The sequence below is a fragment of the Macrosteles quadrilineatus genome, unplaced genomic scaffold, assembly GCF_028750875.1.
Source record: "Macrosteles quadrilineatus isolate MER2022 unplaced genomic scaffold, UCM_ALF_1.0 Scaffold_3__2_contigs__length_128488019, whole genome shotgun sequence".
NCBI classification, from domain to species: Eukaryota; Metazoa; Arthropoda; class Insecta; order Hemiptera; family Cicadellidae; genus Macrosteles; species Macrosteles quadrilineatus.
The window spans coordinates 33142820-33156295 of NW_026542596.1; the positions used below are offsets into that span (position 1 = coordinate 33142820).

Genomic DNA, 13476 nt, shown 5'->3' on the forward strand with positions numbered 1-13476 from the left:
TAGAGCAGGTATTGTTTTTGATAATTACAATTTTCAAGTTCGAGTTAATTTAACATAATATATGTTTTGGCCCTCCTGAACCAAAAAAAGTGGTTTTTAAAGTTACGTCTATATGTGTGGATTTGTGCAAAACTACAGACTAAACATGTTGTCAGAATTTCATTAAATTTTGTGTGTGGGGGTAATATAACACATGTGTAATATAGCACATGTTACATGTGTGTTTTTTTAGATTCTTTCCAAAATTTAGATGTTTAATGGCAATTTTCCTATAAAACCCATAGAATTACAAATAAATAAATGTGTCTGAAAAAAATAACACAGATCAAAACAAGTTAATTAATATTTAGTAAGCTATGGTCATATTAACTGTAAACGAAATAGTTAAACTTTCAATAGTGTAGAAATTACGGTTCAAAAGTTATTGCAGCTTTCGTTATTTTCCTTATAAAATATCATAGTTACTTCCACCGCTTGCCCATGAAGCTGGGCTCTGACAGGGGCTGGGCTAATGGGGAAAAGTATGCGTCAGACTGCTGATACTGTTTCTTGCACTGCATGTAATCAATTTTCACTAGTTTTGACAAACCAATTGAAATTGGATGGCTAATCTTCCATATTACGCAAGTCTACGTATACCATACACTTTAGTATAATAGTAGTAGTCTTGTTATACTGACATTTAATTCTTACTGTCATTCTGCGTCAATTGTCCTTGTGGCCTTTTTGAAAGCGCTACAGTACACAACTGCCTACTGTTTTTGCATAAACACTTTTTCCCACCGTTACCAGTTACTTGACAAAGCGGGCTTTCTTGCACTGATTATAGCACGCAAAGGAGCTAATTCCTGCGTTTAGGCCTACTTACTTTGCTGCACTCCAATCCAAACAACACAGAATAGTGTGCTTTTATTAGCAATGGTATTCGGCTCACATAGGCATTATACGCGTACGCTTAAAAACATGTTGGTAACACCGCTAAATCGATCAGCTGGTGCATTGTTTATTTGTCGTTACGTTTGACCATTGATACAACACAACTACTTAACTTAACCTATAAACCTGTTGTTGCTTGTTAACAATAACATTACAAACCAACAATTATATTAAGATTTTGATTAATTATGTTTGTGAAATTTCATTCGGATTTTAATTTCTTTGTGAGACAATTTCATTTAGGCTTAAATTTGTTAATTTGTCAAACTGCATAGAATCTGCATATATTTTTACCATTACCCATTTTGTATGCTTTATAGAAACTGTAGGGAAAAAAATAATGTATAACATGAGCGCAAAGCCACTTTGCACACTAGTTAAAATAAATATTTAAGACCTATCTTAGCATTGTGACTTAGGCCTAATGATTTTGGTTTGGACTTTTGTAAAGCCAAAATTAGAAGACCTAGTAATATTGTATGAAAAAAAAATAGTAAAGGAGCGTATCGAGTACGCCTATGTTTTCAGTACAGCTAGTATCGTTGCCATTTGAAATAATGTACATGGCATATAGCTTGGTACTAGGCCTAGACAATGAACATCCTAAATGAGTTGTACAAAATGAAAACATGTCTATACTATTTTACCGCGTTAGACATTTTCAATATTTTTTGGTTCCCATAATGTACTGCTATGTAGTAGTTGCTTGCTAGATACCGAGTTTTATAGCTTGTGTTGTCACTGCAGTATAATTGTCCCCAGCTGTTGGATACACATGTGTACCGTGCCTAGGTAGAGGTTACATGTTAATGTTCTTCTAGAAAATGTCTTCTATAGTTTTACACCGAGCAACACTCAGCTTCGTCGTCTTGACATCTGTGTTAGTGAGTGATAATCATTACGTAATAACAACCATTTAGCAGCTGTTATTTCATTGTTGCCCACAACTAAATTTTATCTTTTAGCTATTAATTATTTAGTATGTTAAATAAGTTCTTTTCAAGAATATGGACTCTTTGTAGGAGTAGATGCAAACTATATGCATCAAATAGAAAACATTGTCAGCGCAGTGAGTGGCAAAGATGTTTAAGATAGCAATTATTTCAAAACTTCCAATAAATCGGTTTCAAAAATGCATGAAAGAGTAAGCAAGATTGAGAGTACAATTTATATTTATGTTATGATTTAGGGTTTTCTCGCTTTCATTAATATATGTATTTTCTAAGGTCATACGTTGGTAGTAGTGGGGTCGTATAGCTGCATATAGTGGCAGAATATTTCAGTTCTGGCGGAGAGGCTGCAATTTTAGGTGGTTATAGTATACAAGTTTCTGAACCAAAAACCGCCCAGACACCAATTTTTTTAGGACCAAAATTATTTTATCAATTTTTGTTATCAAGCTTTCTTGATAAAATATTACAATTGTTTTTATTTAATATGTCAATACATATTTCAAAAATCAAATATGACAATGAAAAACGGATTGCGGCATAGAATTCAGCATAAAAAGGTAGTTCCAAATGATGGGTCACAACACCACATTCATATTTAAAATAATTTATCACATTTCAAAATGGCGGATCCAATATGGCGGCTGAAAAAAAATACATCCGTCACAACCGAGTGAAAATAGGTCAACAATAAATGGTGGTGTCCACTTATCTTTATCTAGCACTATTTTGAGATTATGGCCTTAGTTTGTAAATGTACAATGTTATAGTGGACTAAAAATAAAGTTATAAAATGTTCTCATAACTTTAGAATGGATCAACATTTATTTAAACGGATTGCAGCATCGTATTTAGCGTAAAAGTCTTGTTTGAAACGGTGGGTCACAACCCTACCTTTATATTGAAAAAATAATAACTCTGTATCCAATATGGCGGATCCAAGATGGCGGCCAAAAATTTAAACCCAGTCAAAATGAAGTACTTGCTACTCTACAATGATCTGACGTGGTTCGGAGTTGATATCTTAAGAAATGTATAATCACAATTATTTTCCTCATATTTTTTTAGTTTTGAACAGCCGCCATTTTGAAATGACTTAATGAAACTTGACCATTTTCAACCCAGGCCGAGATAATGTATTCAAGCACAAATTTCATGAAAATCGGTTCAGGCATTCGGTCGTTATAGCCAATTCACGGGGACCGAGCATCCTCCTACGGCCGCCATTTTGATGACGTCATTACGGACGACCGAGGTCCAAAAAATTGGGGTCTGGGCGGTTTTAGGTTCAGAAACTTGTATACTATAACCACCTAAAATTGCAGCCTCTCCGCCAGAACTGAAATATGTTCCTGCTACCCAACCTGACTATAGAGTAAGTTGAAATAATTAGTTATCTTGGTCTTAGGGTATAGCCCTAAATTTTTTTTACATATTGTATAAAGTACATCGGCATTGATTCTTTGATTGTTCCCTTTAAAGGTTTGTGAGGGGAGGTTCCTCGATTATCTCCTACACAAACAAGAGGGTAAGTTATTTGCAGAAAGTTAATAGTCATGTAGCAAAAATATTTTACTAATTATATGTGATTATTCACTAAGCACATAATTTCCACACTTTGTTAGAATCAAAGTTCTTCGTCAAATTAATAGTTTGTCTGTTTTTAAATAAGCCTCTATCTTAGACCCGCCTATAGTCTGTATGATGTAACCTGTCTCCTGACCATACGTATCCCTGGGGATTGGTTAGTGTTTTTAGGCCCGGGCCAATCCCAGTAAGACGAATGGTCAGGAGACAGGTTCCATCAGACGGATTACAACTGTTTTATTTATTTATTTATTCCAACGGTTTCTCCATTAATACAATTTTGTCAAACTATGAACTATACATAAGTAGCAAATAATAAGTTAATATCAGTGGTTACAAAAATCGTGCAATAATAATAAATAAGGAAGCTGGCAATAAATACATGAGTGGGACCTAAAAACTACAATAAATAACAACAAGAAGACTATGTCTAGTAATAATGGTAACAAGTAACAAGCAGTAATGACGGTAACTTTACAACAGGCAATAACAACAACGATTAAATAAGACCAACAAAATAGACTATGGCAACAAAGATAACAAATTATGAACTGTGAAAATAATAACAAAAGACAGTAAAATATTACAGAAGTATTAACAAAAGTATAATTTGTGGGAGTGTGTGTGTGTGTGTGCATGCATGACATGGGAAGAACACTGTGTCAAACACCAAACACCATGCTAAAAAGCACCAACTTTCATTTGTGGCCCTTTAAAGGCACCACCTATATTGCACTGCACCTCGCTGAGGTAACACCAGCCTCAAAACAGAACTAAGGTGTGGCCCTTTAAAGGCACCACTTAAACAAGAACTACACATCACTTGTTCCCACAGGAGGGCAGGAAAATGCTTCTAAGATGTTCTCTCTTGTAAATATCTTGAAGGGTCTCTCTTGAATGAGGAAGAAGAAATCCCGAAGAAGTCAATGTGAGTCGAAGCCTCTCCACCCAACCTCAGCAACCTTGACAACCCATGATGGTAGGAGTAATTCCTTGCTTGGAATCCTCTGGCAAATAACGTTTTGGATCTGGTTCCTCTAGGGGCAGAGAATTCTATATTATTCAGCAAAGATGTGCAGTCGATGATACCATTCACGAGTTTGAAGAGAAACTGCAGGTCGTAACATTTCCTTCTCAGACTGAGTGGTTGCAGATCATGGTATTTCTCCAGGGTGATAATAGGAACATCCTGAAAGTGGTACCCCAGTCTAAGACCAATCAGTCTAATAAATCTTCTTTGTATCTTATCTAGTATATCGATGTGCAAAGACTGATAAGGAGACCAGACAACAGAGCAGTATTCCATCACGGGACGTACCAAAGTCTTGTAGAGGATTATAAGTGTGAGAGGGTTCTTGAGGTCTTTTGTTGTTCGAAAAATGAAGCCAAGAAGTGATGAAGCCCTTTTTGCTATTTGGCTGATATGCTCATAGGGACTGAGGGTAGGAGTAGTTATGACGCCCAAATCTTTGACCATATCAACCACTTTCAGAATGGCACCGTTTATGCTGTAGTTGTAAGGGTGCACTACAGTACTGCGACTGAAGAACATCGTGAGACACTTGGCAACATTCAACTCCATAGCGTTTTCATCACACCATTTACTGATTTTATCCAGAGATGACTGGAGTTGGTCTTGGGAGTCTGAGCATGTTACCTCCGCAAATACCTTGATATCATCAGCAAAAAGAAGAAAATTGGATGATATTACCTTGCTTATGTCATTTATGAAAATATCAAACAGCAGAGGACCCAGGTGAGACCCCTGGGGTACCCCAGACGGAACAGGGAACGGATAAGAAAAGCCTCCATCACACTTGACAATGAGCTCTCGATCACTCAAATAACTTCTTAGCCACCGCAGTAGGGATCCACATATACCGTAGCCTTCCAGCTTTGCTAAAAGTAGACGATGGTTAACCTTATCGAAGGCTTTGCTGAAGTCAAGATATATGCAGTCCACTTGTGAAGACTTATTAAATGCTGACATAATGTAGTTTTGGAAGACTAGAAGGTTTGTAGAGGACGAACGACCACGTAGAAAGCCATGTTGTTCAGGGATGATAAAACTGTTAAGTTGGAAGAGTAAATTATCCAGGACAAGACTTTCATATACTTTAGCTAAGCATGGTTGAATGGCAATTGGTCTGTAATTCTTTACATCGTTGCTACTACCAGACTGATGGGCACAACATAACTTTGCTTTAGCTTGGAAGGAAAATCCCCTCATCAAGCAGTTTTTTAAAGTAGATTGCAAGGTGTGGGGCAAGGACTTGGGCACAATGTTTGAGAATTGCAGGTGGAATTCCATCAGGTCCAGCTCCCTTGTTAGTGTCAAGACACTCAAGTTTCTTTTGAACATCAATCGCCGAAAAAACGCAGCCGTTGATGGTTTTGTTCAGACCAAAGTTGAAGATAGGCACGTTGACGTCCATGTCACCAAACACCGATGAGAAATACTCTGCAAAGAGATTACATTTTCCGTCAGCTTCGGTAGCGTTTGCAGATTCGAAGATCATTCTTGAGGGAAAAGTAGAAGAGCTCTTTAGCTTTTTCACATGTGACCAGAATAACTTTATATTGTGAGGGATGCCTTCCTCCACTCTACTGATGTAATTTGAGTAGCAGATACTGGTTAAAACCTTGCAGTCTCTTCTGGCACATTTAAAATCTTCATAATCAGAGGGTGATAGAGATGACTTATATTTCTTATGAAGTATTTTCTTAAAAATAATTAGTCTCTTCAGATCCTTGGTAAACCAGCATGGGAAGTTACAATTTGCAGTCTTCTTTAGGGGAGAATGTAGTCTGATACTCTTTCCAAGAAAATCCGAAAACCAGTTAAATGTCGTTTCAGCATCATGAAGCTCATCAAACACAGGGTAGTTGAGGTTATACAGGTCTTTCAACACTAAGTCAACATTGCATCTGCGATAGTTGATGTATTCCCTAGGGCCATCAGAGGAAGTAGACAGAGTGGCATTAAAAGTAAAGAACAAGGCAGGGTGATGTCTATCCTCCTCTAAAAGGACATCCTCAGCAGTTTCAACTTGCAGCCCGTGAATCGATGAGAAAATCAAATCCAGCAACACACCTCGAAAATTTGGAACTCGGTTGACTTGTTTCAGATCATAAGAAGACGCAGCCTCTAGAAGAAAATGGGAAGAAGGAGATATAATCTTGGAAGATTCGTGGTTGACCCAGTCTGTATCGGGCTGGTTGAAGTCACCTTAGTGGTTAGTTTAATTACTAAAGGGCAAACCTGCACATTAATCCCTAAATATTTGGTTGAAGTAGTTGATATAACTGCGCAGTGAAATTAATAATCCCGTAAAAATATAAAGAAATAGTATAAGAACAGTTCTATGAGATACAAACAGGTTTTTACAGCCGTGACTTCTTTTAATACGATTCAACGAAATTAAAACAAAGTTGTTAGCTACCCATGCTGATAAATATTATAGTATGATCTTTCACTGGGAACTGTTCCATATGCTAACAGTTTTATTTGCACAAAATAATTTCTCTAAATCTATGTTTCTGTTCTTTGCAGAAGACCATGTAGAGCGCCCACGGACTGATGCGGTGATAGAGTTTCCAAGCTTGGACGAAATGACGTCATCGGAGAGGGCAGCCAATCGTCAGCGGGCTCGCAAGGTAACTTAGCCTTCAGTAAGTCGTCACATAATAATATTATATTGATTGAAAAAATCCCCATGGACGTATGAATTCAATAACACAAAAAATCTAATACATTAAATTAGCTTGACTGATTTGAACAAGTTATCGATTATTGTTACTGTATACTTCAAGAACGTAGTGGCGAACTAACTTGGAAACAAATTACGTAACCAATAAAAAGGAAACGAATCTGTCCTTATCTATGTATTTGGTTTAATCTGCTGAAGAATAATTAGGGGATTTTAACTAGTACAGTGTTTTTATATATTAACATTTTCACTACTAGGTGTCAGCAGACTATACATACATACATATGGGTGTGACGCATGTTAAGGGTCTAGGGCAGTAGGTAGTCTTGAAAGTGAATCTGAAAGAGTCTGAAGGGTAAAGTTTTAGATCTTTAAAATCACATGAAGATTTGCAGGATATATTGGCCTAGCCCCTATAGTCATGTTTTAAGGCGTTTCTTTTAACATATAGGCTACATAGTCAAAGTAGTTTTTATAAAATATTCACTTTAAAATCCCTTTCTATTGAAAAAATTCACCAAGTAAAACAAAAACAAATTCAAATTTATATTTTAGAGAGCAACAAACGCTAGTTTTAGTTTGAGAAAAGTGTGCTGTAGGCTTTCAGTTACACGGTTTGTTAAAATTTATGATGATTTAAAAGATGATTTACCAGTTTTAATAATTTATGGACAAATATAATCTGATTTGAAAATTCATATAACGGCTAAAGACACGATTTCAAACAATTGTAATAAACTAATTTCTAAAAAGCAAGGTTGATCACATCTACACATATTGTTTAGTATTAAAACTAAAACTAAGGGATAAGTATAGTAATGATTAGTGCTGAAAATTCAAACTGATATCAGGCACACCATGACGACTATATATTAATATTATATAAGTTAAGGGAAGTAAAAAAGTTTGATTTTACATCATGATTAAGCTCAATCCTTCAATCCGGATTGTGGGGAGACTGTTGATTATTTTAATGTTTTTCATGTGTCTTCCTATTTAAGGTTGCAACTATTATAGAGAAGAACGTCCATATGCTTGCAAACGATATTCTCCAGATGTGGGCGATCACCAGGACCGAGAAGGAAGATGAAAACGTCGATGCTGATTCAGAGACTGAAGGTACTGTGGATGAAGGAGAGGCTGAAACGTCAGATACAGCAAACAATCCATCTGAAATAGAACCAGGAGATACTGGTGAGGAAGCCGAATCTCAAGAGAATGAGACTGCAGATGATATGGATCCAAAGGAAGACGGAGGTTCCAAAAGTGCGACAGAAGATTCATCACAGATACATACAGAGACTGATGAAGCAGAAAAACAACTACAAACCGGATCAGTTGAAGAAACAGCTGGTCAAGATGAAGAAGACGATCAAGTAAAAACAGCTGAGGACCCGAAATCGCAACCGAACGAAGATAAAATAATACAAGAAAAGGTTGAGGTCGAAAAGGAGGAAGGAGGTTCTACCGATACGTCACAGGATGGTGGGTCAGAAGTACAGAACCCTAAGGAAACAGATCAGCTTGCAAATGTAGAGGAGAGCAAACTAAACGCCGCTGATGAATCAAAAGTACAGTTGACAGAAGTACCGAGAGTAGAAGAGGCCAAAGGAAGAGCAACGGAGTCAATGGATGACAAAGTGTCAGAAACACAGTCCGTTAGAGAATCAGAAGCGCAAGTAACAGATGAAAAAAATAATGGACCTAACTTTGTTGCGAAGGCAATCGACGATACTGACAAAACAGGTAAAGATGAGAAGGAAATTGAAACAACTTCTTCAAGCGATGATAATTTGGATAAAAATGAAACTAGTGAAACAGACAGTGAAAAATTCTCAACTGATAATCCTTTGGATTTGACTGAAGAATCAAGGAATGAATCAGCTAATGGATCCGCCAATAGTGCAACAACTGAGGGAGATAAAAACATTGCTTCAGAAGAAATGCCCCGTGAACATAACCAAGTTGACAAGGAACAACCACAGAAAAATGAAGAGGTAGACACACAGAGGACGAATGTGGAAGCTCAAACTAACGCACAACGTGATGGTAATAAAGTAAATGTACGTGACAGGAACGACGCACAACTTGATCAAGAAACAAAAACACAAGATCATGACGAAGAAGAAAATGAGACTGAAGACGCAGCGATAAAGACATTTGTACCAGTAGACTTAAATAACAGCAAGAATTCTGAAAGACAAGAGGGGGAAGGAATACCGAAAATCAGAACAGACGAAGATGCAACAGATACAGCAGATAAGACACAATTACAGGCAGGAGAACGGACTAAGGAGCCATTTAAAGACTACAAAACTGAAGAAGTGCAGACTCCGTCAAAGGCGGTAGAACGGAAAGATTCGCCGGTTGAATCTAAAAATGACAAAGTGGGAACGCAGAAACTTGAAACAAAGGAAGGAAACCCCAAAATTTCAGAGTCACCAAGAGACTCTGAATCCATCGGAGAAGGAACACAAGAACGTCAAACAGAGAAAGTAGGAACAGAAGTTCAAGGGGATCAGACGCAGTTAAAGAAAGAAGAACATAAAGAGTCAACAGAAGACTTTGAAACTGACGGAGCGAAAAGGAAGAAACTTGAAACAGAGATAGAAGAAACCGAAATTCCAGAGGATAAGACGCAGTTAAAAGCAGGAGAAGAGAAGGAGTCCCCAGGAGACTCTGAAACTGACGGAATGGAAACGAAGAAATTGGATACCGATGAAGCCACATCTCAACTTTCAGAGGATGAAACCCGGGATCTGCCCGGCGAACACAGCAATGAGGCAACAGATGACTTAAACAGAAGTAAAGTGACAGCGAAGAAGATCGTGGATGGTGGAACAATCTCTAATTTACCTTTAGCTAAACCACTAGCAGAAGATGAATCAAGGAATACCGGAGAAGGAAGCATGTCCGATGATATAAAGAACACTCCAACAACTTCAGAAGAGTTTTTTAGCAGTGATAAAATAATTCATGCATTGCATCCAGAGGGGTACAAAAGACCACGAATGGCAAGAGGGTCGGTGGCCAGAAAGAGGTATATACCTATTGGGGAAATATTTTCTTAATTACGAAAAAATAATGAAGATGAATAATTATAGTGTTGAAGGTCTCAATTAAAGAGATACAAACATCCTAAATACGTTTTTTAATTCATCCCACCAAACTGTATATATATTTGTTTTAAAGAACTTTCTTTGTAAACCATTTAAAATTTCCTACATTCTCGTTTAGAATTTGTATAAACTAATTGTACATTTAGTTGCTCAAAATTATTTATAAATTTACATTATAGAGACTAAAATAATGACATATTGTTATAAAAAATCTGGTTGATTGTAGATATTTACCCGGATGCGAAGGTCGTGCCGCGTCATAATACTGGGTTTGGGGCAAATCGTCGGGTTTGATGGGGAAGCACGCGTTCCCTGGATCAAGACACCCTCATGTTAAACCGTAGTTTTACCAACCAAAAGGGTCGGGGTAAAATGAAACTAATTTCTAGGTATTTTGTTTTCTGTGGCTTAAAATGATATCGGGGCCACGGCAAACCTGCAGATGACTAAAATAATTATATTTTGTACGATTTGTGTAAACTAAAACATTAAAAAAAAAATTCGTATTTATTCCTCATTTAAATAACATTAGATTTAACGAGTACTTTGGTTGGATGCTACTGGGAAGTGAAAAAGAGCTTTTTCATCACTCCGTAACGAAAGTAACTATTTTCGATAACAGCTGACACCAATGAAAGTAGTCGTTTCCCAAGCTCTAATTTAGGGCGAGGGAAAATCGATCAGCTGATTTCCCTCGCTCTCAATTAGTTCTCCATTTATTCTCTACGTGCGCTAGTGTTTTGTTACGGTTTAATTTAATGATTTGAATCAGCTGTATGTATTGTTAAAAGTTGTTTTATTCTTTTATTTTCATGTTTACACCAAATTTATTGAGAAATATACGTAGGTTTCCTTTTAGAAGATATTATTTTATTTTTATGTTCAATCAAATTCATTGAGAAATAAAATAGTTTTAATATTGCTGAGGTCTACTAATCTGTGTTTGTGTATTTTTGCGTGGTGATGAAAAGTATCGTTCGTAACTCGTACCGAAAGTTAGTATCCGGCACTTGCTCCATTATTCCCGTCCTCGGCTTCGCCTCGTACGTGAAGATAGTTCTCACATACTCGGCTTCGCCTCGCACGTGAAATTGGGGTTCCCTGCGTTCGGTTCCACCTCACACAAAAACTTGAGCGCGCGACGGAAAATGCCACTTTCAGTCCTAGTAATGAAATATACTATTTCATAAAATTTAAGAGAATAGGATGAAATAAATAAATTACCCAAATTTGATTAAAACATATCCATAAACATGCAAATTACAACGATTTTTTCCCTTTAGAATAACACGTGAATCTCAATCGTACAGTTTGCATAGAATTTAATCTGCGATTTGTTATTGTACAACAATGCTTCAACATACAAAATTGTTTGTTATCAACCTATAAAAAATATTTACAAATAATAATAATTATAAACAAAATAATTGATTAAACAAACTTTAAAACCTCATAACAGTAGTTTCCATGACCCACTTGATGGTTCGCGAACTCATTCAAGTTTATTTAGTTCTACAGATTTATGTCAAATCTAATCAAAATCGGACCAAAACTAGGCGTGTTATCGTGTTCACGGACACATATATGACCCGATAAAAAAATTAATTTCATTAAACTTAAATTGAAACAAACTAAACATTTGTATATTTTTTATCTGACTAACATACTAGTATTTTTTGGAGATTATTTGAATCTGTCCTGGATTTAAGACTTTATTTTGACTTAACAGAAGCCCCATGTAAATAAAAAAAATTAAAAGAATATGAAATAAAACCTATGGTAGCCATAAAAACGCCGAAATATCTTACTAGGAACACAAATATGGATGAGAACCAAACTTAAAATATTTGAGAAAATTTATAAAAACTTTATGGCCTATTAAATCAAATTCTATTACAATGGATTAAATTATCATCCCTTATCAATTAGATGATCAGAAACTTACCATAGTTATGCAAAACTATTAATTGGGTGTTGGAAATAAACACAATTTTACACTAAAAACTTGTTGCTCCATTATGGGCAGCAAGTATTTTAAGTAAGTATTATATGTTTACAAAATCACACATAGTTTTTAAGTGTTAGAAAATCCTACAAGCAAATAAAACAAATGGCTGAAAATGTTGGCCAAAGTTTCCATTGTTGTCCTGGGTTATTAATTGATAAAGGTCAATGTTGAAAGTAATACCAATGATATAATACTATTGACGTCCCATCTATATGGACCAGCTATAGATTTTTTTTGTTAAAAAAGATCGTAGTTGTGTGAGCTAGTCACAGAATGCGCTAATTTCTAAAACTCTATTTTCTACCTTCTTTCTGGCCAAGCTGATGGGTCATAACAGTTGCTATAGCTCACAATAAGTAATTCCATTAGTTTTAATTGGTATAAAAGATGGTGTATTCAACAGAAATCAGTAATTTAGATCAGCACAATCTGTCGGTGGGTCACATTAACTACGAAGATTTTGGTAAACAAGCTGGTTACAAATTTAACATTGGGATGGAATGTCTAAGGTAATACACAAGCAATTCAATTCAGTAAGTACACAAAAAAAATGTGGTGTGGACAGGGACCTGGCTAGGGGGACCACCAATCACCAATGGATTTTATCTAGGTGGTAATGCTACGGCCCCATTTAAACCTAGCTTGAATTTACTTCAATTCTCTGCTTGAACTGATGGGAATAAAAAAAATAAAGAAGGTTTGTATGTTACGAATACAAACGTAGTTGAAATCATAAGCTTTCAACAAACATTATATTTAAAGGAATTCAAAGGACATTTTTTAATAGTGCAGTACTTGTGGAAACTCAGTTTGCCAATGAATATCAACATAGTATCAAAATCAATCATGTTATATCTTCGTAGTTTCAGCACTTGGAAACTGACGTGAATGACGTGTGTAACGCTTATGACTTGACGTCAATTCTTTCAACTACAATTCTGCAGATGTTAAAGCGAAAACTCTGTTACAAGTCAAAAATTGAGAGAAAAGGCCTCGATACTGAGCAGAAATTTATTTAATTACTTACAAAAGAAAAGTATACTCAATAATAGTAAAATGCTACCAAAATATTATTATGTAATAACAACATATCAATTTATCTAAAAAACATATGTGACAAATTTTTTAAAGTTAGTATTTTTTTATAGTAGTTGCAAAAAAACAAA

The 13476-nt window shown here is 35.9% G+C and overlaps 1 protein-coding gene across 1 annotated transcript; it reads left to right on the forward strand.

Annotated features, from left to right (window-relative positions):
* The first annotated feature begins 1693 nt into the window (after positions 1 to 1693).
* LOC128990645 (midasin-like) lies at positions 1694 to 10319 on the forward strand. Its single transcript, XM_054413130.1, has 4 exons — positions 1694 to 1820; positions 3369 to 3414; positions 7027 to 7130; positions 8185 to 10319. The coding sequence occupies exons 1-4, from the start codon at positions 1761 to 1763 to the stop codon at positions 10252 to 10254; spliced, it is 2280 nt and encodes a 759-aa protein (XP_054269105.1). The 5' UTR covers positions 1694 to 1760; the 3' UTR covers positions 10255 to 10319.
* The last annotated feature ends 3157 nt before the right edge of the window (positions 10320 to 13476 follow it).